Below are 26,054 nucleotides of genomic sequence, written 5' to 3'. Positions count from 1 at the left end.
CACACACGGACAACCCCAGAGACTGGTTGTTATCAAGTGTTTTGCATCTTCATCATTCTTTACCATTTTCAAAAGTAACTTAACAAAATACTTAAAATACTTTCGAGAACATCCACAACACAATCCAAATGAGTGATATGCACACACAAAAAAAAATCTGTTTCAAGATTTTTTTTTAGTTATTAAAATTAAGTTATTAAAAAGTCAAAATTGCAAAGATGTTAAGTTTGCTGAGCATCAATGTCATTTTACATTTCTCCTCTTGGGTTTGTCTCTGAAACTTTCTAAGAGGTCAATGAACCAATCAGATGAAAGCCAGCTCTGAACTTCTCTTCTGATTGGCTGTGATTGTAAACAATACAAACATCTTCAGGGAAAAAGACTTGCAGAAACCACATCCTGAACAGCCAGATGGTGGGTTAAGGTGCTTGGGGCGGGGCTTGAGGTTGGTTGTGACATCACAAAGTTACAGGTGTCCCTATGGCTGGTTTGAAGGTTCAGTTTCTGAAGCTGTGTGTATTTCTCTGAAGCTTTGATAATATGCAATCAAACTATGCATGGACATCTACCTTATTGTAAGAAGCTTGTGTCTATTTTTTGAAAGTGAATTTATTTTAAAAGGACATTTTGGTCACACACATGACACATCCTTCCCCCCAAAAAACCCAACTCCTGCTCCATTAGATCTTTTGCCATTGTATATCCCCAGCAAAGCTTGTTTCTATTAATGACCATTTATTTCATCTAAAGGAGGCTGTATGGCAGCAAATAGAAACACCTCCTTAAGCCCCCACCTGCCATTCTAAACGTAACATGTTGACAACATACATGGAAAACAACTGACTCAGCTGTGGGGCTATTAAAAGACCTCAAATCCCAGAGTATTGCTGTGGCAGGCAGGCAGGCTGGCTGGTTAATGTCTGAAGAGCTCTGTGAATGAGCTGCTGAGGCGAGCAGCTCCAGCTCCTCAAGAGAGGAATTAAACCCCGGTCCAGGATACCTGCAGAGGCCCGAGGAGCAGTAAGTGCTGCTGGCTTCAACTTCATTTCTTCTAATATTGAGGTCAGATGACTCAGTCATGCTCTTCTTGTGTGAAGTGCAGAGACGCTGCGTAACATGCTTGAGGAGTTTTTTTTTCTTTTTGGAGTGACACTTAGCTTTAATCTTTAAATTCATGCTAGACAGTTGGTTAGTTCGTTAGTTACTATCCTTGTGTTTATGCATCTCTTGACTTTGTTGTGGAATAACGTGACTAGTACTCTGTGACATTCAGCCTTTGTGAGAGATACAGTATCTATTTCTAGGGCAGTTTATATTTAGAAGACTCCTCTTGGACAAACAGCTGGTACTTGGCATGGTGAACCTAAACCGAAAGTTCATCTTCAGATATCCCCTGTTGGACACAGCATGAACATGTGACTCTTGGTCTTTATTATCAGATGACAAAAACTGGAAACTTTGACTCTGTCAGACAATTGTGAAACAGCCAAACAGTGACTTCATTCACATATTTAGAGGAAATGAACTCCTCCCCACTCCATAGATAGAAAGATATTTAAAACAACTACAAACAAATGTGGCAGCTTTTTATGTCTCTCTGTGGTTGTTCTGCATATCTTTGCTGTCATTTTTACATCTTTCTAAAGTTGCTTTGCATGTCTTTTTCGTTTTGTTGCATCTTTTTATCTATGTTTTGCGTTTCTTTGTAATTACTTTCTATCTGGTTGAAGTCATTTTGTATTATTTTGTGTCTTTTAAAAATATTTTTTCTTCTGTTTTGAATCATCTTGTTTTTGCAATAGTTGTGTATCCCTCCGATTGATTTTTCAACAAGATATGTGGGCAATAGTCAGTAAATAATCCTTGCACACACAGGCACACATAATAGTTTGTTGGCACACATCTGATCCCTAAATATACTGTATTTACCCTTTACTCTTCATTTTGCTTTCGTCTGTAAGAACATGGTTAAAAATGTATCTTGTCTTGTTTTTGTTTCAGAGTTGTAAGAATAAAACTAAAATTTAAACATGGTTGTAGAAGGTGAGATGGATTCCAATATTACCGAGCCGGAGAGCTTCTGGGTATGAAACGTTCCTCTTGTGAATCACATTGTCCATTCGATCCTTAAACGGATTGTGACATCCCCATCCCATCTCATCTGCACCTCCAGAGAAAAAACAAAAACAAAATCATCTTCCATCTAAAAAAGTATGTTTACGTCCTTAAACATACTTTAAAAACAGACACCTGTAGCTCCCCACAGCTTTCATGATGTTACGTCATCAACACTCGTGTTTTTTTTTATACATTCCTGTATTCCCATAGCTTATTTGTTTTCTTCTTAAAATAGACAAGCAGATCGATACCAGTGGTTCGCTTAGTACAAACTGTGGAAAAAGATTGCCTGCCTCTGCTAGAACCACTATGACTGATTATTTAGTTTGTTTAACTACAATGACCAAGAAATTGAAACGTTATTTCAACATTTTTCTACAAATTTTTGTACATCATCTTATATTTAGTCTATTACCTTAGCTAGTTATTTCTCTCTGCTATGAATCTTATGCTAAGCTAAGCCATGTGAATGCTGGCTGTAGCTTTATAGACATGAGATTCATATACGAGAGTGACATTGAAAAGCAAATAAGCCTATTTTACATAATACTGAAATTCCCCACCAGTGTTTTGAGTAAAAATACAAAACATTTCTTTTTGCGTATTTCATTAAATATTACCTTTTTTTTTTAGCAAACCTTCCCAGAGATGGACTCAACGTGGACCACCACCGTCCTCCTGGTGCCCTGTGTTGTCGTGCTGACAGCTGGATTTTTCTACCTCTATGAATTCATCATGGGTCTGTTGTCCAAAACATCTGTACGCAACAAGGTGGTGGTTGTAACGGACGCTCTGTCAGGGCTTGGAAAAGGTGCGTGTGTTATTTTCTTGTATGAGGCTGCATGGCAACATCTTTGAATTTGAATTCACAGTTGTTCTGTCTTGTTTTTTTTTTGGATTTGCTGATGAAGAATGTGCAGGTGTGTTTCACAAAGGAGGAGCGAGGTTGATCCTCTGTGGGAAAAACTGGGAGAAACTTGAAGAGCTTGCTGATGATTTGGCGAACGCCTCTGACCCCACTGTGGTAAAGTATATTAGAAGAGCAGAAGAGATAAAAATGGAAACACATACAGTAAGTAGTTTCCACCACCTTCTGACCGTTAATCATTCTCCCTCTCAGACGTTTCCTCCAAAGCTGGTGCTGCTGGATTTCGGGGATATGGAAAGTATGCCTGAGGTGATCGCAGAGATCATGGACTGTTACGGCTGCCTGGACGTTCTCATCCTCAACAGCAGCATGAAGGTCAAAGCACCTGCACAGAGTCTGTCTCTGGAGATGGACAAGCTATTGATGGACAACAACTACTTTGGACCCGTCACTCTGGCGAAAGGTAGAAGATTTAATGGGATGAGATTTTTCCGGCCTTTGAATGAAGTGTGATAGTGCCGTAAACATTTCTTTTGTTGCCTCTCTCTGTCTTAGGTGTGCTGCCCTCCATGATCTCCAGGAGAACTGGTCACCTGCTCCTGGTCAACAGCATCCAGGGGAAACTAGCTGTGCCTTTCCGCACCACATGTGAGTTTAAAGGCTTATGACGGGAAACACAGAAGCAGTTGGTGTTGGCATGGAACTCGAGGAACAAACACAGAGGAGACACTGGGGACATTGAGGTTAAATACACAAGGGAAGACACAGGTGGTGCAGTCAGCACAGGTGAAACACAGTGTAATAGTAATCACAAGCAGGGCGCACACAGGAAGGCAGGACACCAAACCTCAAAGTAAAACAGGAAACAGGAACACAACAGGGAACGAAAGACACAGACCATGATAAAAATGGTTACATGCTGTCATTACGACATCCCACCATTCCGACAAGGCTTTCAATATAAGGAAATGTGCGTTACTCAACAGGAGACTCCCTGCTGATAGAGGAATACCTAATTACGCAGCAGAGCGCAGACGGGGACTACAGTAGTCTGCCTGTCTAACCTCTACCTGGTCTTTTTACTAAACTTAACCAACTCCTTTCTTTATTGCCTAAGCCCAACCAGTGCAAAATCTTTTGGGGAAAAAATACGCTATTAAAGGAATTGTCGGAAAGGCAGGATGTTCAAATAAAGAAAAAAATACCGTCATTCCGCCCATAGGAGGCAAAAATTGTCGGAATGACGGGACATTTGATAGAAAATTAAGTGTTGCCATTTAGACAGAGGCCTATGTCGGACTGGTGGGATCTACAAAAATATCCCAAGGATCACACATCACAGCTCTTTTCATACTCTCAAAACAGCCCTGTTCAGAACGGCTGGTTTCAGTGCCTGTCCCTTTAAATGCAAATTAACCACTTCTACGAGTACCAGGTAGGGGTGGTATTATGCAAATTTGAAAACTAATGACATCATTGTCAGACAACCAAGGGAACAGCTCGTAAAACCACGTGGATTTCAACCGAGAGAGTCTGCAAATTACAGATCTTTTTGTAAATTCTCACATTTTGGAGGTCAGAAGGCAAGACAAACACCCAAATATATGTTAAAGAAGTGATATTTCCATAATATGTCCCCTTTAAACATTAAACTATGCATCTTTGTATCGTTTGTGGCCATTGCGTTGAGCTAGGACACTGAGGTGCTTTACCTTTTTCAGATGCTGCCTCCAAACATGCAGTTCAGGCCTTCTTTGACTGCCTGAGAGCTGAGGTGGAGGAGTACGGCATCACAGTCAGCACCATCAACCACACCTTCATCAGTCGCGCTGCCTCTGAAAACACACAGGCTGCCTCCTCCAAATCCATCTGGTCATGTGAGTAAAAAAAACAGGCAGAGGCCACAAACACATATTATTTAGGGACATAATAAAAGTGTCTCTACAGCTTTAAATCAGTCAGCCGTGAAAGTGGGTACTGCATACTCATAATGCCTGGAGGATTATTTGAACTGATTTTGCCCTCTGGTTGGGGGACATCGTTATCATAAGGAGGAAGTTTACCCTCAAATTGCTTTGGTTCAGCATAAACTAAGACACTAATGGTTAAGATTTGAATGTGGCGTTCTGCCGGAGGGGAGTGAATCAAAGATGTTGTGTCTGGGGTGGGACGGGGGATGGCGGTGCCAAATTCAGATGATCAGTCATCTTCCTTACTGGGCATAATTAAAGCTCCCGTATTGTATAAAAAGTACATGTCATTGTCTTTCTTTTTGATTATGAAGCAGGTCTAGGTGCTATATTAACAGTGTGGAAGTATCAAAGCATTAGCTCCTTAGGAATACACACAGCCTTTGTTCAGAAAGTGAACCTTAATACACGCCGTCAGGACTTCTGTGATGTCACAACAAAGGCACAGAAGTCCCCCTGGATCCATCAAATAACCTTGTAAGAATTGGTTTGTGTGAATGTTTACCTGAAATCTGCTGTATTTTCTAAAACATTGGACTTCACAATACACTATATCCACTATTCAAAATGATATAAATACTGTATAAACATGTAATCTCTGTATATCTCATTTGACATTTTGTCTTTCCTCTCTTGCTCTGTAGTGTTGTACACTAAGAAGCCACTTGGTGTTTCTCCCGATGAGGCGACCACTGAGATCGTGAAAACTTTAAACAACAAGAGGAAGGAGGTAGTAATTGCCCCCTCGCTCCCCAAGGTGGCCATCTACGCCAGATCATTCCTCCCAAACCTGTTCTTCGCTGTGATGGCTGCAGGAGTGAATAACGCCGCCGCTGCCTCGGAGAAGATGTAGACCTGCAGTGCATCCTGAACACTGCTATAGGACACGGACATTGGTTTTTATAGTGAGGGTGAAACAAAGTAGTTTTTAAAAAAGCTGAGGACTTTTCCATTGAATCTTTTAAAAATGTTAAACGTCAGATAATGTGTTACTGAAAACATGTTGAGTGTGGGCCTTAAACTTGCATGTAAAATTAGGGTTTTTAAAAATGAGTATTGCACAGGTCTGAGTTGTACTGTAATGACATATGTACTGTATCATATCATATCATATCATATCATATCATATCATATCATATCATATCATTATCCTGTATTTGTCTTCCCCCTTGTTCTACATTCTGTATGTAAAGCGTCTTTGGGTCACTGAAAAGCGCTATATAAAATAAATGAATTATTATTATCCATTATTTCATACAGACTTGTTGCATAAAAATAGTTAATTATATATTATACCTTACCTTTGTAGTCCCTGACGCTCCTTATGCCCTTCCATGTGATCCGGAGGTTGCTGATGGAAAAATCACCTGCTGTATCCTAAAGGGCATAGGAAGGTAGCCTTTAGCCAGATGACACATATTCCTCCAGGTCTCCCCCACACTCACCAGTTACTGCTTCCCGTAACCAGTTGGTGCACTCAAAACAGTCCTGGAGCGTAGAGACAGCTGCACTGAGCCACACAGCTGTGGTCCTCTGTCTCTGAGCACAGGATGCTGAGCAGGAACCAGCAGGATGGAAACCTGGTGAGAGAAGCCAAAGTGTGAGGGCGGAGCACCGCACTGTACACCCACCGTCTGTTGGTGTACACAACATGGTCCAACGTGCTGGTGAAAGCGTGGGAAGATGTCCGTCAGTTTAGCCTGGTTGAAGTCCCCTGATATACCAAGAAAAATGCCTCAGGTCTGGAGCTCACAGATGTGGTCATAAGTTGCTTGTTAAGAAATATTGCACAGTGTAAGTGGCCATGACTACAAGTAAATGTACAGCTTGTATGCACTGAGCAACTTAGGTAAGAATATACAAAAACAAATTAGGAAGTAAAAGCACGTTATAAATAAAATGTATTATTATTTTATTATAAGTAGAAAAAACCTTATACATACAACTGGGTGAGGTAATGGAGTGAAATGGGGGGAAAAGTGGCTTGTGCAAAGGAGGCAGATCAGTAGTGCAGTTAGTTTTGAAAAAGTGTTCATTGTCAAATTTGAAATAAAAATATTGTCTTTTAGGGCATTTCTTTGCAGAAAATGAGAATAACAGAACTCAAATAATAATGCAAAGAAAACAGTTCTTATTCATTTTTTAAGAACACAAAAACTATGTATTTATTTTTTTACTTAATAAGAGTTCAAAAATCAACACTGGTGGAATAACCCCAGTTTTTATGTTTTTCTAGTGCCTCATTAAGTAGAATGGGATGTGTTTCTGTTGAAATTCAATGGACACCAGCTGCCATACAGATTTATATGAAAGGTCTATGTTGGGTTATGAAATATTAATTTGTGATAGTTTGCAAAAAATATTAGAAACCATAAAAATGAGTATTAATACATGTAAATCAGAGTAAGTATTACAGTAAAGAAAAGAAAAGAAAAAACATGGGTGGGTGCCCAAGGTCAAGCCACTAACATCATCACCATGTTAATCATTGACTTCTGTGCAGGTGGCGCCTCTTAGTGGACAATAGCCTGTACAACTACTATTATTACATTTGTACAACTACTGCTACATGTTGACATGTCCACACGTCTTTTAAAATGTTGTCCAGACTCACTGCTTTAACTCTCCGCCGGGTGAAGTGGTATCCTGCCGCCTTCAGCAGCAGCACCGTGAGCTCCGTGAGCCGCAGCCTGACGGTGGTTCATGACCGACACAACCAGCGTTTCACCGTCACTCCGGAGAGCGGCACCGGTAAGGAGACGTAGCCGGAGATGAGGCTTGCTGGGCCGGCGGAGTGCTTGTACGAGAGGCCGCCGTCCAGAGCCCGGCCTGTCGATACATAATGTCTTCGTGAATATCAATAACTTGTGATTTTATTTCCTTCTAGTCTGTAAACAGTTGGGCATAGATATTATGAGCGAAAATAACATTGTATTACGTTTTATCTCTACCTCTTTTAAATCTAAAGCGTGTTGTATTGTTTGTTTACAGTCTTTATTTATCCAATTACGTTTTCCTACATGGTTATATGGCCTGCCAAAGACTTAACCACACAGATACACATAGGGAGATTTTTTACTACTTTTAAAGTTGAAGTGGTTTAGAAGACCATAGAGGTTTAGACCAAGGGGGTCATGGCCCCTCCACCAGGTCACCAGTTCAATTCTGCAATAACTTGTATTTGTATTTTAATATTTTCATGTAATCTTGATTGAACCAGTAAAATATTCATTCATTGGTCCTCTTTTGGCCTCAAAGATATGTAAAAATGATTTAAATGGGTTGTGATTTCAACAGGAGCCGATGAATGTGCAGTGCTGACCTACAAATTCACCGGGGAGAAGGAGGTGGACCTCATGCGAACCTATGTACCCGAGACGTTCAGGGGCCAAGGCGTTGCTGCAGTGCTGTCACAGGTAAGAAGAGCAGTGGGACTGGGCAGCAGCCTGGTAGTTAATGCAGGTCAATGCAAGTGTATCATAGGGATACCCACATGTTTTATTTGATGCATTTCTACAGGCCGCTGTGGACTTCCTGGTTGAAGAAAACCTGAAGGCTCAAATTTCCTGTTGGTACATAAAGAAATACATTGACGACCACCCTCAGCAACACTTTAAAGACCGAATCATCCCTTGACTGCATCTTGTTTTGTCACTACAGTTGAACTGCTACCTCAGTCACAAGCTCATACACTTCACTGTTATCACACCAGAGGCCAAAGGGAGCATGTAGAGCAACCTGTAGTAGGAAGGTTTGGTTGTTAATGACTGTTTTACTCTGTCTGACATTTAATATGATAGAAATATCCTCAAAGTGAGGTAAATTATTGTTAAAGAATCATTAATTTAATGAATAAGGTTTTTCAATTTTCTGAAAGAAATGCAAATTGTTGTTTGTCTTTTACAATTGCTCTTAATCTTGTAGCCTATTAGATTTTCTAATCACTAAATTTTAGGACCAGACATTGAAATATTTATTGAAAAAACATAATATCTGACATAATGTCTGCATATTCTAGCACTTTGTGTGTGTGTTGATTATTGAGATGTGATTTTTTGATCTGTATGTGAATGATGAAGTTCAGAATGAAAGTTAATTATCATGTGTATTCAGACTGTATTAAAACAACGCCATGAAACCTCAGTCCTCTGACCAAAGGTTTATTTCAAATGAGAAAACAAATTTGGACTGAGGAATCTGAAAGGAAACAGAGAATTAATATTAAACTCAACACAATGCATGACATTTGTCTCATATTTCCTTAGAAATTGAACTAAGATAAGGACTTAAGAGTGACAGAAACTTCTCTTACCAGAGATGCAGCCTGATGTAAGATGGAAAAGAAAGTGTGAGGGAGCAATGTCCTTCAATAACTTTTGAATTACTCAATCAGGGAATTTAGTGAGGGTGGTTGGGGTCAAAACAAAAAACAACTCGGTGATGAGGGAAGTGGAAAATACAAAGCGAACAGGGATCTTTAGTGCAGAGTCTGAAAAGACTTTCTGCTGAGGAAGGTTGCAGCCCTGATAAGAGCTGATCCACTTCTCCTTATTGCATCCTATTACGACTCAAACCTTCCTGTAAGAAAGTAAAATGACAAAATATCACCCTACAATTCCTTACTGCAACATGTCAAACAAGAACAACTGGAAAAATGATAATACAGCTACCTAGAGGTTTGATACCAACCTGCTGTTTGATCCTCCTTGATCTCCAACTGCTGCTTTAGTGATGAACAAACTGTCACTTTGTTATCACCTGTTACAGTTCCCCTGCAAGCTTCTCCCACAGCAGGAGTTAAGTCTCATTAGTGCTGAAAAGTCTCGTGGCATCAAAGAGCACAGCTGTGTCTCTGACCTCTGACCCCTCCGACTGGCCGTGCACCTCGCCGGGCAGGTATGTAATTGACGGCTTTAACCATGTCCCCGTTGGCCCTCATATGCATAACGTTGGGTTTCTAGAGAGTCCTTCACCGAGGGCCTGAAGTAGCTGCCGCCTCCTGAAGGGTCTCTCTATTACATCTGAATTAAGTGGTTGTTGTCTCTCAGGGTGGTGGAGGACTGCAGGGTTCAAGTTGGAGATCTAACCTGAGTGGAGAACATTTGGTTAAAGCAGACAAACCCGAAGACTTATTGTTGATGCTCCTTTTATGCACTTTAAAGATGTCAATTTACTATAAGACCACGTGTTGTGGATTCTCTCATGCGCCAAAACAGCAGCCTCTGGTGGACAAAGTATTCACTACAATTGAAACCCAGTCATTCTCCACACTCCTGGATGATAATGTTAATTATATCATCAAAAGTCTTCTTTCACATGACCAGATGTGAAATGTAAAGTTCGGTGTACTGTGAGAGTAGTTGAGATGAGATATTTAACTCAACACTATACATTTCGACTTTATTATGTTCTGCTAGTGGCAAAAAATGCATGTGTGACAGATTAAGCGGAAGCCCAGAGGTGCTGTAGCTCTGCAGGTGGCGTGACCTCAATGTCGACTTTAATCATTACCCGGTACTCTGACTATTAAACAGAGAAAGACCACAACTGTAAAGTCAGACTGTACAGTAAACGTGAATCTGTAGTTGTGGCATCACAAGATTACATCATAACTGGAAGGCACGAGGAGGAGTGGGGGGAGAAAAAAAGCTGCAAAGAAATAACGGCTGCTTCTTAAGACACTGTAATTTTCTTTAGCTACGATCTCACCACGAGCCCAGAGAGTCTCAGATGAAATCAGCACATGTCAGGCGAGCACAGTATATCTTGGATCCTCGCCACCTGACGAGATTACTTCTGCCACCGCCGCAGCTGAAGTAACTGCAAGAAACCAGCGTCTGCAGGTTGGCATGCAGAGCAGAGCGATGTGGTGGTGACTTAACATTTATACAGGTTTTAAATGAATTTCATCCAAAATATCTTCCTCCTTTGTTACCAGGAGTAAACCATTCACTTAAACACACTCATTTTTATTTTGCATTTCTTCAGTGACATGTAAACCGCAGGATCACATGATACACAAATCCAGTCCTGTGTTAGAAACACAAAGATGTTTCATTTACCTCTGTTCCAATAGATGTCAGTCTTTCTCCATGTAAGACGTCTCCCCTCGGTCTGTGGAGCCGTCAACGTGTGATTTATATCTCAAATCAGAAAATGTCCCAACATCCATTAAGAGCTCTGATAAGTCGAACGAGTTGTGATCCTGACCTGAATAATCAGTGACAGGCTTGTTTATAATTCACACATACAGTAAATTTTCATGAACACACCAACGAGCATTGACTGAGCTTCTATACACTCACACACACACACACACAATCTGTCCCTGAATAACAGTGTAATACTGACATACAATGTCTTTAAGGTGACTTTACAACTGTCCGCAGCGGGTTTGAGTCTCTTTTCTGCTCCGGTCTGATGTTATGGCATCTTTACATAGTGGTTTTGTACGGTGGCCTTGAGAGCTCAACACAGCGTTACTGAAGAAAACACATGCAGATAGATAGATAGATAGATAGATAGATAGATAGATAGATAGATAGATAGATAGATAGATAGATAGATAGATAGATAGATATTCAACTAATTCAGAAAACATCGTCAATTTGACAACACCTCCGCTGTGTGTTTCTAGCTTCATCCCCCCTCTCTTTCTCTTTTCCTCTCTTCCAGACTTTCCTGTCTGTTTCGCACTCTCATTATCAGAATTAAGGCAAAACATCTAAACAGTGATGAACCTGCTGGGGTCAACTTTTTATCCAAAAGTCACGATGGCCAGGTTCCTCCCTGTTGTGTTAGATTTGCAGTGCATGTGTTGTTATATTGACGAGAATATTTTCTGAATTTGCTGTGCATGTGTTTTCCAAAGCTGCAGGTTGTTGATCTCTCTGGGAAACAGTAGTTTTGTCTCAGTGAAGTTTGTCTGTTTGTCTCTTTTCTTTGTGGTTGTGTTATTGCTTTGTGGTCAGTTACGTACTTTATACCTTTGCCATTGTCATTTTCCATCAATTCAGAGCCTCTAATCCAGCGAGCCCCTGATTCTGTGGGCTCCTAAACCTGTGATTCATCCTCATTAGTTCACCACAGTCTTGGTTTCACTGAGATCATTTCCTGGTCTTGTTGTTCCTCCCACTGAACAGACGAGTAACATTTTTTTTTGCTGTGACTTGCGTTAAAAAGGCCAAAGATCTCCCGAGCTGAGACAGGGACAGAGGATCTGCTGCACGTGGCCACGGCTTAGTGCGAAGACGATGGGATCCCTCCTCCCTTCCTCCCACAGACAATATCACATTGAAAGATTTGATGAAATGCATGTTTGGTCAAAACAGACCATGTTACATTATTTCCAAAAAAAGATTCTAGCCCCAGGCGTCCTGTCCCGGACACACATTTGATGTGTGGCACAAAACAAAGAAACACTGTCCTGAATTAGAAATGTAAATCCTAGAACAAGACCAATCTCGGTCCAGGAAATCTAGTGGGGCGCCAGGACCGGGTCACAGCTGCCATGTTCAGCAGTACGCCTCTCCCTGTTGTTCTGGTGCATCGTCCATCTCCACCGTGTACGTGGTTCCCGTGGTTCCCGTGGTTCCCGTGGAGGGCTTGTGGCCGTTGACCGGCAGCTCCGGCGGTGCCTCAGTGTCGGCGGCGGGCACGGCCGTCACGTACATGTCCCACATCTGCTCGGGGAGGTCCAGCTCGATCATCTTCTGCTTGATCATCAGGCTCTTTTCGATGTTCCGTCGCTTGTATTTGAACTCTATGATGGTCTTCGTGTACCTGTTCAGCGCCGTCACTGCCGAGCCCATGCAGGTGCCGAAAGAGCCCCACGCTAATCTGAGAAGAGAATAAGAGGAGGACTGGAGTCAGTCTGCTGCTGATGGAAGAGCGATTTTTCTGCTTTTAACATATAAACTGCAGCTCCTGTGTATCTGACAACATGGATGGGGTTCCTACAGTTTGTTTGTGTTGCTGTGTGGTGTTTACTTTTTTTTATTGGGAGTAAAGTGGGCCCAATTTAAAAATCTAGGAGCGCAAGCAGAAGATTTAGGGCCGCACACTGTAATTTCACTTGAGAAGAAAACATTCACATTTCCTCTCATTTTCACTGTGTTACTGAAAAATACTTTGATGATGATCCTTATGATCCCCTAAATCAGGATTTGCCTCTGGTTCACTACGGTTACCAGGGAGTGAAGGTTTGCATCGATTGTTTGCTTAGCCGGTGGCAAATTTACTGGTGGTCACACATGCGCAAGTAGATTAAAAATGTACTTGCGTTGTCTCAGACTTTAGGGGCAAAATGCAAACATTCAGGGGCCCTGGGTTGCCAGGTTGTGTTGTAGACAGGTGGTGTGTGATCTTTTTAGAGGATGTAGTTTGTTTCTATTATTCAGTCCATTAGGTTTGACTAATTAACAGAAACATCGCTTTGAATGAGCACAAACAGCACACACCAAATGCTCCTATGAAACCTATAAAACTGTGAGTGTTTCCTGTCTCCAGGCCACACAGCTCTGGCGGCTTCGTCCTGTTAATGATTTCTGTTCCTTTAGATCTTTTACAGACTGGAGAGGACCTGTCCTGCTGTTAGGTTTGTGTGGAGCTACAGTAGTAAGCCTGGCTTACTAATGTTAACATGAAGATGTTTAATCTTAGTTCATGTTATTTCAGCACCTGCCGAGTCACTGGCAGCTCTCACACACCGAGGCTGAGCCCACTCCCTGTTTACCACACGGTGCCGACTGTCTGCTGTCTGACTGGGATGTGAGTGCCCTAAAAATATCACATAACATTCACAACACGTACGCTGCGAACAATCCCACAATGCGAACAATCCCACAATGCAAAGCGGTGCATTTTGTATATGAGAATATAAGCACTGAGCCGCTCTTTACCGCTGTGGGCGATGACGCACTTTGTGTTCGTCCTGCATTAGAAAAAGCAGCAGATCTGAGATAAGTCATTGTTAACCGTTTCTTTGTTATGAGCCCAGATGTCGTTGTTTTTGTCTTTTGTTGATGTTCATGTTGTTTAAAGCGGCAGGTAGAGCCGTAACATCAGCTCTCATACTATATAACACACAGAGCTTGAATAACAAACTCAACTTAAATCAATGGTTCCTGTGGGTCCCCAGCAAAAAGTGGAGTAATTGATTCTTAACACAATAACAATGTCTCAACACTTTCTGTAACAAGCAAGCAAAATATTTTCTCAAGCCGAGGTCTGAGGTCGCACTCGACTGATTTAATGATCTGATCTACTTGTTTTGTGCCTTCAAACTCTCTGGGTTAGTAGTCAGTGTTGTATTAATTCAGTGTAGTCCTCATTTCTATAGAGGCTTGTGAAAAGAAAGTGTGTAATATCTATATATTTGTTTATATTTTCAGAGAGTTTACTGCAGTGCAGCACTGAGTCCGTTTCGAAAATTAAAAGTTGATTATTGTAAAACAGCAAAACGTTGAGTCTCTGATACATGTCACAAGTGTATGAACCGTATCTGGTGTTAAAAATACATAAAACTTGTGATGTAAAAACAACAATCACAACAATCAACAATATGCTTACACATAAGACCAGCTGTAGTCCCAGGTCTTGGGCCTCCAGTCTTCTGGTCCCATAGCGACAGCCAGCTGGAATATGGTGGTAAACATCATGTGGGCCACCATCCCACAAAGGCCTGAGGAGAAGAATAAAAACAGTCTGAGTCTCTCTTATCCCCCTTTTTCTATTACATTTAAAGGGATGGTTCAACATTTTGACAAATTGGTCCATTGCCATAATCCCTATAGTTTTAGGAGTAGGTTCGGTGCAGAGCTGCTCAGAGCTACACTACGGAGGCTAATGGGATTTCTTGGTTTCCCTCATCAAACTCATCAAATACACAGTTGTTTTCGAGGTAAATGCAGAGACTGCTTGTCGAAAAACTGCCCGACGGGAACGCGCATCAGCTGTTTAGCATGAATTTAACTCTAAAACAACTCTGTCTCGTATTGTTCTGTTATCTCATAGCGTGGTGAATGTGCAGGTCACAACTTGTCCACCAGAGTGTTTTGGAGTTGTTGGATTGTGTATTTGATGAGTTTGATGAGGGAAACCAAGAAATCCCATGAGCCTCCATAGCGTAGCTCTGAGCAGCGGCTCTGCTCCGCCGTTCTAAAAATAGCTTGCACCAACAATTAAAGGTAATGAACCTACTGTTCTGACTATAGGGATTATGGCAATGGGCCAATTTAATTATTTATTGATTGACAGTGCAGCTGTTTGTTTTTCATTTAAAGAAAATACATCATCCAGTTTGATTATTAACGTCACAATAGCACATTTCAACCGACCTCCTCACGTCAGCAGCAGCAGCCATCTTGGTTGTTTATGAAAATGCTTCAGCAGCGTCGCTCGTTCAATCACCACATCAAACCCGCCCCCCCATTTTAGATTAATGGGTGTAATTAGCCTGACCTGTCTCAGGCCAGATGGAAATCTGTCTGAGTATGACGGGTCCATGTTTCCAGTAGCGCGTCATTCATTTCACTGATTGATTATAGAGGAGCTTCTAATGATGATAAAGCATCGGTTGATTTCGCCCCAATGAATCATGGGATTTCACGGTGATGGATCTGCGGACACCGTATTGGAGCCTGAAGTATCAAGTGTTTTGTGATGTGTGATATTCAGGTTAACTGCCTGTGTGTCTCTGTTATCTTCCTGCCCGCTCTCATCCAGCTGTCTGCCTCTCCACAGCTGCTTTTCTTGGGATTAACTCCTAACAACACAGGAGGGGGGGATGGGAGCAGAGGGGAGGGGGCTGCAGGGAGGGAGGGGGGAGCTCCTCTGGTCAGGTCTTGGCACAGCCCAAAACCGCTGCCCCGGCTCCAATCCGATTAGTCCACAAACCAGCAAATCCTCCGAGGCAGCGAGTGGACACAGTACAGTTAACTGCTGTGTGTGCTCAGTGGTGCTGCCTGACCTGCTGCCCTGCTCCTCTGCTCTCTCACAGCAACATCCGCCTCACACACAATGGGTCCATAGTTGCTACTGTTTTTTAAAAATATATTTTGTAAGGGAATTCATTTTCTTTTTGTTTCATTTTTTTCATAATTTGGTTTGTTTTTTTACACACTGCAGCTGATTTATTTAAGAATAACTGAGCTCTAAGCACATAGATGTTAATGGGAAGAGAAAATGCTGATTCCATATTGTGTTTGTGCAGAAATCAGTTTTACCTGAAGGTACCAGCTGGATTTGTTACATTATCCTCCTGCTTCAGTGTGAAACTCAATGAATAAAGCTACTGTAGAATATATTTCTACAAAAACCAGTCTAATTAATCACATATTTCCTCTTCAAAGTGTTGTGTATTTTGTTAAAATGTAAGATAATTTCAGCAGTTATGTAGACTAGACTATATAAACATTTTTTGATGGAAAACTACAATTAATTACATTTAATTTAAACAGTCAGGTGGTTTCATGAGTGATAAACCTCAGCAGGATACTTCACTTCATTTAGACACCTGTGAATTGATGCTTGGTCTTTTCTATTGACCACGCTCACTGGGGTTACCCTCAACCAATCAGATTATAAGCAGCGTTTGTATAACTGTATAACTCTACTCAAACCTGCCAAGGGATTTCTATGTTCAGATTCAGACATCAGATTTATCACAGCAGGAAGAGGCCGACATCAGCAAGTGTCATTCACAAACAGTAGATACACACAGACACACACACTATCACTCAGTAAACCTCAACTTTGACTTTAAATGACACACTGATGGCCAGAAAACACCAGCGGCTCTCTGTAGTGTTACCTGACAGGGCAGTGCACAAGGCGGCGAAGGCACTGAGCTTCAGTTTGTTCATGATGCTGAAGCACGGACACTGCTCCAGGGTCATCAGAGCCCCGCCTGCAAAGAGCAGGGTGAGGTACAGGCTCTCAGCCACGATACACAACCACAGGACGCCTGCAAAAACACACACACACACGCACACAAAAAAAGACAGTCTGAAATGACCTGTAATGTCCTCATAAAACCCAGTCCCTGATGAATAATCCCACTTGTCTGAAGGCAGACATGGTTGTGGCTACAATGAGGTCTGTTCGTTTCAGGTCTGGAGATCTGAATCTGCGTACATTTATAAAACCAGGACAGCACCCAAAGCTGAGTCACCAACCCAACCTATACTGTGACCTGAGACGCCTTTGACAGGTTATGTTGTTCAAGAGTCTCACTCATCTCTTCATCCATTATCATTTCATTGGCTACCCATTGGTTTCACAAGTATATCTATAATGAATTAACAAATTCAGCCTTAATATCTTTAAATATAGTCAGTATAACTCGTCAGTGATGCCAATGGGTTATCACAGATGTGTAGAGCTTTATTAAATGATCAACAGCGATTCAAAATTGCCAATCAATCTTATGGCAGCCAACAACTCAATAAATGATCTTATGTTTCAGCTCTGAAGTACAGATTGAAACAGATATTGCTTTGTATACTGGAAGTCCACAATAACAACCTTACAGCAGCTATTAATGTGAATTGTTCAGTGTAAGATCTGTGTTGTAGTGAGTTTCATTATGATACTGACTTCTAAATCTCAAAGTCACTGATATTTCAAGTTGTTTGATTAACACAGTGGAATGAGGGAACAGATACAAATACTCACTGGCCTGGAGTTGAAGCCAAAGTCAATGTGTAAAATGTGCTCTAACATGTTCAATATACTTTCAGTCATTTTACCACCAACCTCGTTCATGTTCTGGTGCGATCTCTGAGAAGTCTCGACAATCGAACCCTGTGATCAGAATACAAAATTACAGTTATTGGAGAACAAACTTATTTATTGAAACTATAATGTCCTAATCATTTCTTGTAGTACTTTTGCTGTGATTGATTGCCTTTATTGTCATTGAAAGAATTCAACGAAATTTACGACAAAATTATATTATCTTATATCCAGTGAGGTCAGTTTCTACAAATAAACTGCAGCTAGAGATGAATTAGGTCAGATTTCATCTCTCCCGCCTCCCTCTGTCTGCATGTAAAAATGTCAATGGGCAAAACGCTGAACCCTAAATTACACACGATTGCAGTTTCAGACTCTCGACGTTCAGTGTCTTTAAAACTGTCCTCACCCCACATCCATAGTTACCTCCTCAACAGCACCATGTCAGCTTCAAAGCCTGAATTCTCATTTTGTCATTTCAACAAAGTGTAAAGCTGCCGGGAGCCCAAATTATATCAAAAACAATACATTGTAAGGAACACGTCATCAGTTCTCCACTGTTAAAAATGTTGCTTTTCATTCATTTATATGCTTCATTTCAGGAGGAATAAAGTACAAGAAATAAAACTAACACTGGTTATTCACATTAGTTTCTTTATCCCAATTAATTCATCATTGAAAGTTGATGTTTTCTTGTAAATAACTAAAGATACTCATTACTCATAGTGCAGCAACCGGCATCTGCAATTTCTCCTGGTTTTTCCCTACTTGTCTCAACATGACACATCAATAAAGTTATGTAATTTACTCACTAAATATATTAAGTGTCTGTCTGGAAGACAGATCCCCTCTCTGCTCATGAGGTTTCTTTCATTTCTCCCACATTGAAGTTCATGTCTGGGAAGTTTTTGGTTAGGGTGAGGATGACTTGACTTGACTTGAATATAAAGTAAAATATTTGAATACATCTATTGACCAATGAGTAGACTCCATAGGTTGACATTTATAGCCAGATTTTAACAGGAGGAGCCTCCTCCATCATCATTTCCTGTCTCTGAACACCTAGCTGAAGCTGAAAGGCTAAAGGTAAAGAGTCTTACCGTTCATGTCGGCCGCCTGCTCACAGGAGAAAAATATTCCAGTGTGAAACTTCCTCAACAGAAACTTCTCCTCTCCGGTCTCGAAGATGTACTGCACCAGCCGGGTGTCGTTGATGTTGGAGCTGTTGAAGCGGATGCAGAACCACTGTTTCACTTTCATCGGCGGTCCCGTGCAGAAGGGTTTGGGCACCTTCCTGGTCCCCTCGCACCAGTAGCTGGTGGTCACCGCTGATAAGGCAAAGGCAAACGCCACAAAGTTGAGGGTGAGCGCCAGAGAAGCCCGTCGCCCGTGCTCTAGCCTCATGGTCGAGGCCAGGCCAAAAGGGAGATGAAATGAAAAGGCAACTAATCCTGGCTTTCGATATGTAGCCACCGTGTTTCGCCTCCCAGCAGATATATCAAATCTTCATAATCTTGTTGCCCTTGGGGCTGCTTGGGTGAGACTTGAGTATATCCCGCCGCTGGCTCTAACGAGGCGCTGCCACCTTGATTAACAGATTCATTCTCTCCACGTCCACAGGAACAATAGAAACCCATGGCAGCCCAATGACTCTTTGTTTTCCTCTGTTTCACTTGAACTCTTTCACTCTCCGCTGCTCATCCAAGCCTATCGCTCCTCCCCTTCTACAAATCTTTGCCTGAAATATTATCCATTACAAATGGCAAATTATATTCCAGACTTCCTTTAAGCACATTAATAAGAAAAAAGATTACTATGGTCTTACATTATAATCCCGGACAGGGCTCTTCCTGTTCATATTCTCTCTGAATTTTCTGCATTTCATGTCAAAGCACATCTCTGAGTAATTGCTGCCACAGGCATAAGATCAAATGCCTGTCTTACAGTCGCTGACCCGTGACATAATGTGCACAGTCTCATATGAAAATCCATCCATAATGTGTGTGTACATGTAGTGCAAATCTCCTCTCATCTAATAGCCTGCTGATCGTGAAAATGAAGACAAATTACTTACAGAAGTGTGTGAAGGACATGACAGATGTAGGGAAAAAATATCTGCTTCTTTTGCTCTATAATTTTCCATCACTCCATTAAACCTGCCATAAAATCCTGCAGCTCAGACTCTCGGTAACAAACGTGTCACCTTTGGTTTGAGCTATAATTTACCACAGGGGAGGTTGCTGTCATTTTTAAAGCTGAAATGTAGAGATGAGATACACAATTTATACCAAGTCTGGCAAATATCAAACAATGATGTGTGAGATTTTGATAAATGGGAACGCAGAAAAATGATCTTTTGGTTAATAGAATGGAAGACAAATTGGATAAAACTCAACATTGCTAATTAGCACCAAACAACAACTCAGGCACAAGTTGATGACGATTATCTATGTCATCTATCCTTGAAGGGATGCAGCCAATCACATCTAACACTGGGCAGGGATGGGGTGCATCCTGGATAGATTGCCCATCTAATACAGGGCTGTCAGATTTTGATTTCTAGTCAAAAAGTTGCAGCATCTCCACAGTTACCACAATTCATCTTCTGGAGGCCATGGATGTGTGCAGCAGATTCATCGCACTTCCACGGTTGTTGATCTATGGCACTTAAAACCATTATATCAACTCAATTGTGTTGTTGGCAGAACAGTCAGGGGATCTCCAACATCAGTAGGGTTCATCCTTTTGGAACCACAAATATCTTTTAAAAACGTTGTGGCTTTAAATGCAAATTTTCAAAGAGTTGTTGTTGTTCAGTCATCTCATTAGTTTGGGCTGAAATATCTAATTAACTGTTTGATGGATCAACATGAGACTTGTTCCGTCAATCAGGGTCTCCAGAAGATGAACCCCACAGACTTTGATGATTACTAGTCGCCCCACGAGACAAATTTAAATAACAATTTGTATAATATCATGAACACATTCATGTTCCTGTCAGGATACAATCTGTGACTTCTCATCAAGGGCAACCAGCAGGTCAAAATTTTAATTTGTCCAACATGTATACTAAATACCCTCAAAACACACTGTAGCATTCCCATTGGCTCTGGGAATGCTGCTTTACCTCCAGTCACTGATAGAAAAGCTGCAGATTTACGACTGAGATCTGTTTTACAACAGAAACAGAACCTGGACATGAAACATCCATCAATAACATCAACCCTGTCTTGTTTTCTGCCAAATCCCGAATGCGCTAAATAAAAATGCTGGAGTCACGCAAACTGAAACATCAAAGCTTGAAGAGATACAGTACTAGGTAAGTCCGACTGTAATACACTGGTCAATGTAGTAGTTTCAGAGCCACTACAATGATCATGTTAAACTTGAGTAGTTTTTTGTGTTTGTGACATCAGTACAATGATCCTCAAGTTGGATGATTATCCAACACAAACCTTTCATATGAGTTGTCCTTTTTGCGATTTTCTTGCTCATAATCAATCTCTGTGTGACACAGACTTTCTAAAAATGATTTATACCTAAGTGTATGATGAATATATTAATTGTTGGAGTCCAGGTAGTCAATTAAAAGAGAAAAAATGTTTTTTCCTCCTTATTGAATGCACAAATGTTGGTTAACTAATGAGGTTGATAGTAGATTCGTCTTTACATGTGACAGCAGCATAATTCCCCTGAAAACAAAGAGATTACTCTGAACATTAGCCTCTGTGTAATAAAATAGACAAAGGTCAAATAAGTCCAGCGTTGCACTTGATTAAGTCGTAAGCCTATTGTACAGTGAATATTTCCTACACTCATCCCTTTTTACATAAGAAATACCTGCTAGTAAAATCCCCAATATCAAGAACGACTGGCAGATGTGAAGCTTCGATGTCTGCATTTCCCCCTAAGACACGGGCGGTACGCAATTTTCCAACGTGATTATGTAAAGGGCATACAATGATATTTAAAGACTAAAAAGTCAATTGAGGTTTCCCTACAGTAATCTGTTTTTGAAAAAAGGTAGATATCTGGTGCTCCCAGATTACATTTCGTGGTTGAGGAGTTCAACTTAAATAAATGTGTAATAACTGTACTTTAAAGTCACCAAACGTTGGCAGTAGACTCTGCAGCACGCTGTAGGATTATAATGTGCCATGCATCACTGTTTACCATCATGTCAGATTTAAGCAGCGGCCTCTTGGTCCCTGACGCATGAGAATCACTGATAGATTACTGCAGATTAATGTGGAGGCTAGTCACAATATCTGTTTTAGAGACGTCTGACAATACAACAAGTTCTCTTGTCCTCTCACCCTTATCACCTGTGTGTATGATCAGGTAGAGTCAGGTCTATTACATTAACTTGCGACATTATTAAATTGCGATTAACTACCACTACTTTGTAATATAAGAAACCTCCTATAATCAAAGGCATCATCGTTTTCTGACGTCAGAATTGTGTGTGGCCTTAACAGCATCCGTTCTCGCTGTCCTTTGTACACAAACTGATAACATAAAGCATTGTGGAAGTGATTATCAAAGCGGCATATTCATAAAGTTAATTACCCAGAGCTCGTCCAGCCCCTTAGTTTGCTTGTGAAAGTGAAGCATCATTTCATCAGTAAAGTCCCGTCAGCAGCCTAAATTACACAGAATACATTTACTCATAAGTCTGAGGCACTTGCACATTACTTAAATGTTTCCATTTTATGCAACTTTCTGGAAAAATATTGTTCTTTTTATTCCACAACATTATTTATCCCCATTAAGGACTGTCATAAGCAAAACAAACCTGGGCTGATTATTATGAAGAACCAGGATACGTCTACATTTTCAGATTATATGGACGGAAAAGGATACACTGAAATAAATGATGGGCCAACATAGAAAATAATAAATAATACTATCCAATCAGACTAAAGCAGCTTTAGCTAAATCAGGAAATGTGTCCCATTTCCTGTGCAACAAGACTCAACCCCCACTGATGATCAGCTCTGCAAACCAGTCACACACTGGGAACACTGGTGTCCTCTGATCTTCAGCATCAATGCATTTAGGCAGACTACAGTTTCTTTTAACTACGCTACAGTGCAGCTCTGTTACAAACAACTGCAGCACTCTGCTAATTCACAGCACATATGTTCATAATGGTCCTTTTAATTACCTTCACTCACTGTGGTTTTGGCACCACTGCAGCAGATGGTCTGGTAATCTGGTCTGAGACTTTCACACTGGAGACCAGGATAATCTCATCATCATGTAGAGGAGCAGCCCACACCACGCATGCAGAGCTGCACGACGACCCCCAGCGACAACACTAAACACAAACAAAACACAAAAGCATGTTAATATCATCATGACGATTGAAAAGAAAAAAAGAAAAAAAGAATGAATCTAGTACTTGTATGCACTGATCTTTAACCTCATCATGGTACACTGTATAAATCACAGGTTAAGATAACTATCTATTATCAATCATGTTTTGTGTAGTACGAGGTAACAAAATGCCAGAGTGAGCTTTTAAACTCAGATTTGCTAGATGTGATGATCATTTGAGCGAAAATGCAGCGAAAAGGCATAAAGGTCACCCAGATGTTGACCTTTACAGTGTTATCCACCTGTTGTGTTTAATCTTCTGCTTATACCTCCAGTATTTAACTGTGTCATAGTGGGGTGACGTGGTTATCCCCTTAATCTTCCTGACAGCTGTCTGGATTTAGGTAGTGATGACCATAATCCCATTTGGCACCTTGAGGGACTGCCGGGGTGAATGCAAGGCAGAGTACAAAGTGAACAAAGGGCCGTGGAGGTCTAACCCCCCAAAAAAACACAGGAGAGAGAAAATAAGTTGCTGTTGTCTCACCTCTCTGGGCAGGATGGGGAATTCAAAGAGCAGCGCTTTGTCGAAGGAGCTCCTGGACGACTTGAAATCCAACACGAAATACTCAGAGACCGAGCTCAGCACTTGGTACCAGTCGTTCTTGAAGGAGTGTCCCAGCGGCAAGATCAGCAAGGAGCAGTTTGAGGGCATCTACGCCAGCTTCTTCCCCAACGCGGACCCCACGGCGTACGCGCGGCACGTGTTCAGGAGTTTTGACACCAACTCTGACGGCACTTTGGACTTTAAGGAATATATTGTCGCTCTGCATCTCACCTCCGGAGGAAAGACTCTGCAGAAGCTGGAGTGGGCCTTTGCACTGTACGACGTGGACGGGAACGGGACCATCAGCAAAAATGAAATCGAGGAGATCGTTAAGGTACTTTGCATCCTCTTATTTCATCATGACGGTGCAGAAAATCATGTTTAACTGCTACACACAACCTGAAGTATATTTAAGGAAAATTGGCTTTACCGATGCATAATTAATAACTTTTTTCATTCTCCCTGAATCCAAAAACACAACTTTTTTACAACTTTTGCATGAAAATATCAGGCATATTGTTCCAAATTAAATTGAAGTAAAACCTGTGTTGCAGAGTGGTTGTTGTTGATTTATTCAGTAACTATATCTATTGTAAATGGATACAGTCTTTTAAGAATCATTCATATTTCATGATGAAATTCTGCATTCACCATTAAAGACATGTTTGAAAATTGCTCTCATGCAGTCAATATTCTACATGATTCCTGCTGATGACCAGAAGCACCTCCCCGAGGACGAAAACACGCCGGAGAAGAGGGCTGCAAAAATCTGGGAATTCTTTGGGAAGAAGGATAACGGTAAATGACAATTAATCAAATCCTCTTAATCTGTACCTGTAACAGCCTGTTTCAATTCATTTCATTTGCTTTCTCCTGTACCTATTCTGCTTTTGTTGTTTGACAGATAAAATCTCAGAGGGAGAATTCATTCAGGGTGTGATGGACAACAAGGACATCTTACGATTGATACAATATGATGAACCTCAGAAAATTAAAGACAAGCTGAAGGAGAAGAAGCAATAATATATGGGCAGGAAAAAGCCCATATGTTTTTAAGACTGTGAAAGTAATTTTCTGTTTACATTTTCTCATGATCGAGCTGCTTGTACATTTCTCTCTTTTTTTTGGTCTTTTTTTTCTGACTTTGCAGCCGAACAGTGTTGTGTTTTTTTGTTTTTTTTGTCTTTGTATCCCTTAAACAATTAGACAATTGAATTTCATACAAACAGAGGTTGAGGAACTATGAAAAATGGCCATATATCTCTAATTTATGTGCAGTTACACTTTGTATCTGTATGATTATGCTGCCTTACAAAGCCAAAATGCAGAATTTGATCAAAACTGACTTCCTGAAACATATTACAAACTCATTTTGCTTTACCACAAGAATAAGACAAAAGCTAAACTAGCTAACTAAGCTAGCAAGCAAAGTAGCAATAACGGCCACTTTCTAGCGGCTAGCTACATCCACATCACATACTTATACATTTAAATGTGTTTTTATCTATTATCTGATATCTTTCTGATCTTAAATGACATATAAAGGAAGTCCAAACTGAACTGCAGTGACTTCTTCCACTAGCTAGGGTTAGCTAGCAATAGCTAAAGCTAAAACTTTTTCCTGTAATGTAATTTTCCTTGTATCGAAACATCTTAATATATTATGTTTTTATTCAGTTATTAGAAGAAAAGCTCATTCTTGAATGGTTGCAGAGAGAAAAGAACGAGCTAACACCATCTTTGTAGCCTCTGACTTTAGCAGATTTCATGATGTTGTGCTGCCTTTAAAATCAGATGTACTTTATAAAACATTTATCTTTTCAACTTCTTTAATTTATAACCTAATTTGCTTCATTGAATGAATAAAGGGGATCATTTGTAGATCCTGTATTTCAATATATAAATGTTTTTCCCCTAGGTTAATTAACGTCACAACAGTGTCTACTGTGTGAACCTCTCTTTGACTTTGTAAGGCAGTGTACAGCTTAACATCCACCAGCTCGATGATGTCCATCCACATTTAATAAAGCTGAATTAATGACCCCACTCTCACCTGCCACTCTCAAGAGTTTACCTACAGTCAATTTACTCTCTCACATCTGGCAGCGCACTCACTGACATGTTTTCTCACACTTGGATTCATTCATTAGGTTGATAGCCAGAAAGAGAGCTCCTTATGAGAGGAATTAGGCTCAGGTTAACAATCCGCATGTACTCTATCAGCCAATCCTATTAGGAGCTGAAGGTCAGCTGAAACAAACTCCTTGTTCCAGTGTCCAGTTATGAAGACAGGGGCTTGTTATGGTGAAGAATACATGGCAAATAGACAGCTCCAGTCCAACTCTTACTTTATAGCTATTGTCATTTCCAGGTTCTTCTTCGTTGTACAATTTTTAGGCAAGCTAATGGACATATCAGTGTTAAAGCATTGAATATA

General features: G+C 40.8%; 4 protein-coding genes across 5 annotated transcripts; 3 read left to right on the top strand and 1 right to left on the bottom strand.

The window, feature by feature from the left end:
- The first annotated feature begins 817 nt into the window (after positions 1–817).
- Positions 818–5,876, top strand: LOC310989618 (dehydrogenase/reductase SDR family member 7C-B-like). 2 transcript variants are annotated; one of them, XM_083976728.1, is made up of 8 exons: positions 869–1,020; positions 2,002–2,211; positions 2,752–2,929; positions 3,030–3,142; positions 3,239–3,449; positions 3,542–3,634; positions 4,708–4,863; positions 5,601–5,876. In XM_083976728.1, the coding sequence occupies exons 3-8, from the start codon at positions 2,767–2,769 to the stop codon at positions 5,807–5,809; spliced, it is 945 nt and encodes a 314-aa protein (XP_083832854.1). In that variant the 5' UTR covers positions 869–1,020; positions 2,002–2,211; positions 2,752–2,766; the 3' UTR covers positions 5,810–5,876. The 2 variants fall into 2 exon arrangements, with proteins under 2 accessions (XP_083832853.1, XP_083832854.1); XM_083976727.1 differs by lacking the exon at positions 2,002–2,211 and having other exon boundaries at positions 818–1,020.
- Positions 5,877–7,506: 1,630 nt separating this feature from the next.
- On the top strand, positions 7,507–9,099 carry LOC310990058 (protein NATD1-like). Its single transcript, XM_083977284.1, has 3 exons — positions 7,507–7,707; positions 8,254–8,372; positions 8,476–9,099. Exons 1-3 carry the CDS (start codon positions 7,554–7,556, stop codon positions 8,590–8,592), a joined length of 390 nt encoding a protein of 129 aa, XP_083833410.1. The 5' UTR covers positions 7,507–7,553; the 3' UTR covers positions 8,593–9,099.
- A 3,371-nt stretch (positions 9,100–12,470) lies between these two features.
- On the bottom strand, positions 12,471–19,095 carry LOC310990052 (germ cell-specific gene 1-like protein; the record flags this gene model as incomplete). Its single annotated transcript, XM_083977277.1, has 5 exons — positions 12,471–12,795; positions 14,527–14,638; positions 16,769–16,921; positions 17,713–17,760; positions 18,792–19,095. 5 exons carry the CDS (start codon positions 19,093–19,095, stop codon positions 12,471–12,473), a joined length of 942 nt encoding a protein of 313 aa, XP_083833403.1.
- A 4,475-nt stretch (positions 19,096–23,570) lies between these two features.
- Positions 23,571–24,640, top strand: rcvrna (recoverin a; the record flags this gene model as incomplete). The annotated part of the gene is made up of 3 exons (XM_083977837.1): positions 23,571–23,951; positions 24,304–24,415; positions 24,522–24,640. The coding sequence occupies 3 exons, from the start codon at positions 23,571–23,573 to the stop codon at positions 24,638–24,640; spliced, it is 612 nt and encodes a 203-aa protein (XP_083833963.1).
- Between the last annotated feature and the right edge of the window lie 1,414 nt (positions 24,641–26,054).

This window comes from Trachurus trachurus (assembly GCF_905171665.1).
Source record: "Trachurus trachurus genome assembly, chromosome: 8".
Lineage (NCBI taxonomy): Eukaryota > Metazoa > Chordata > Actinopteri > Carangiformes > Carangidae > Trachurus > Trachurus trachurus.
Note: the sequence above shows the minus strand (reverse complement) of the source record. Positions and strands in the feature narration are given on the sequence as shown.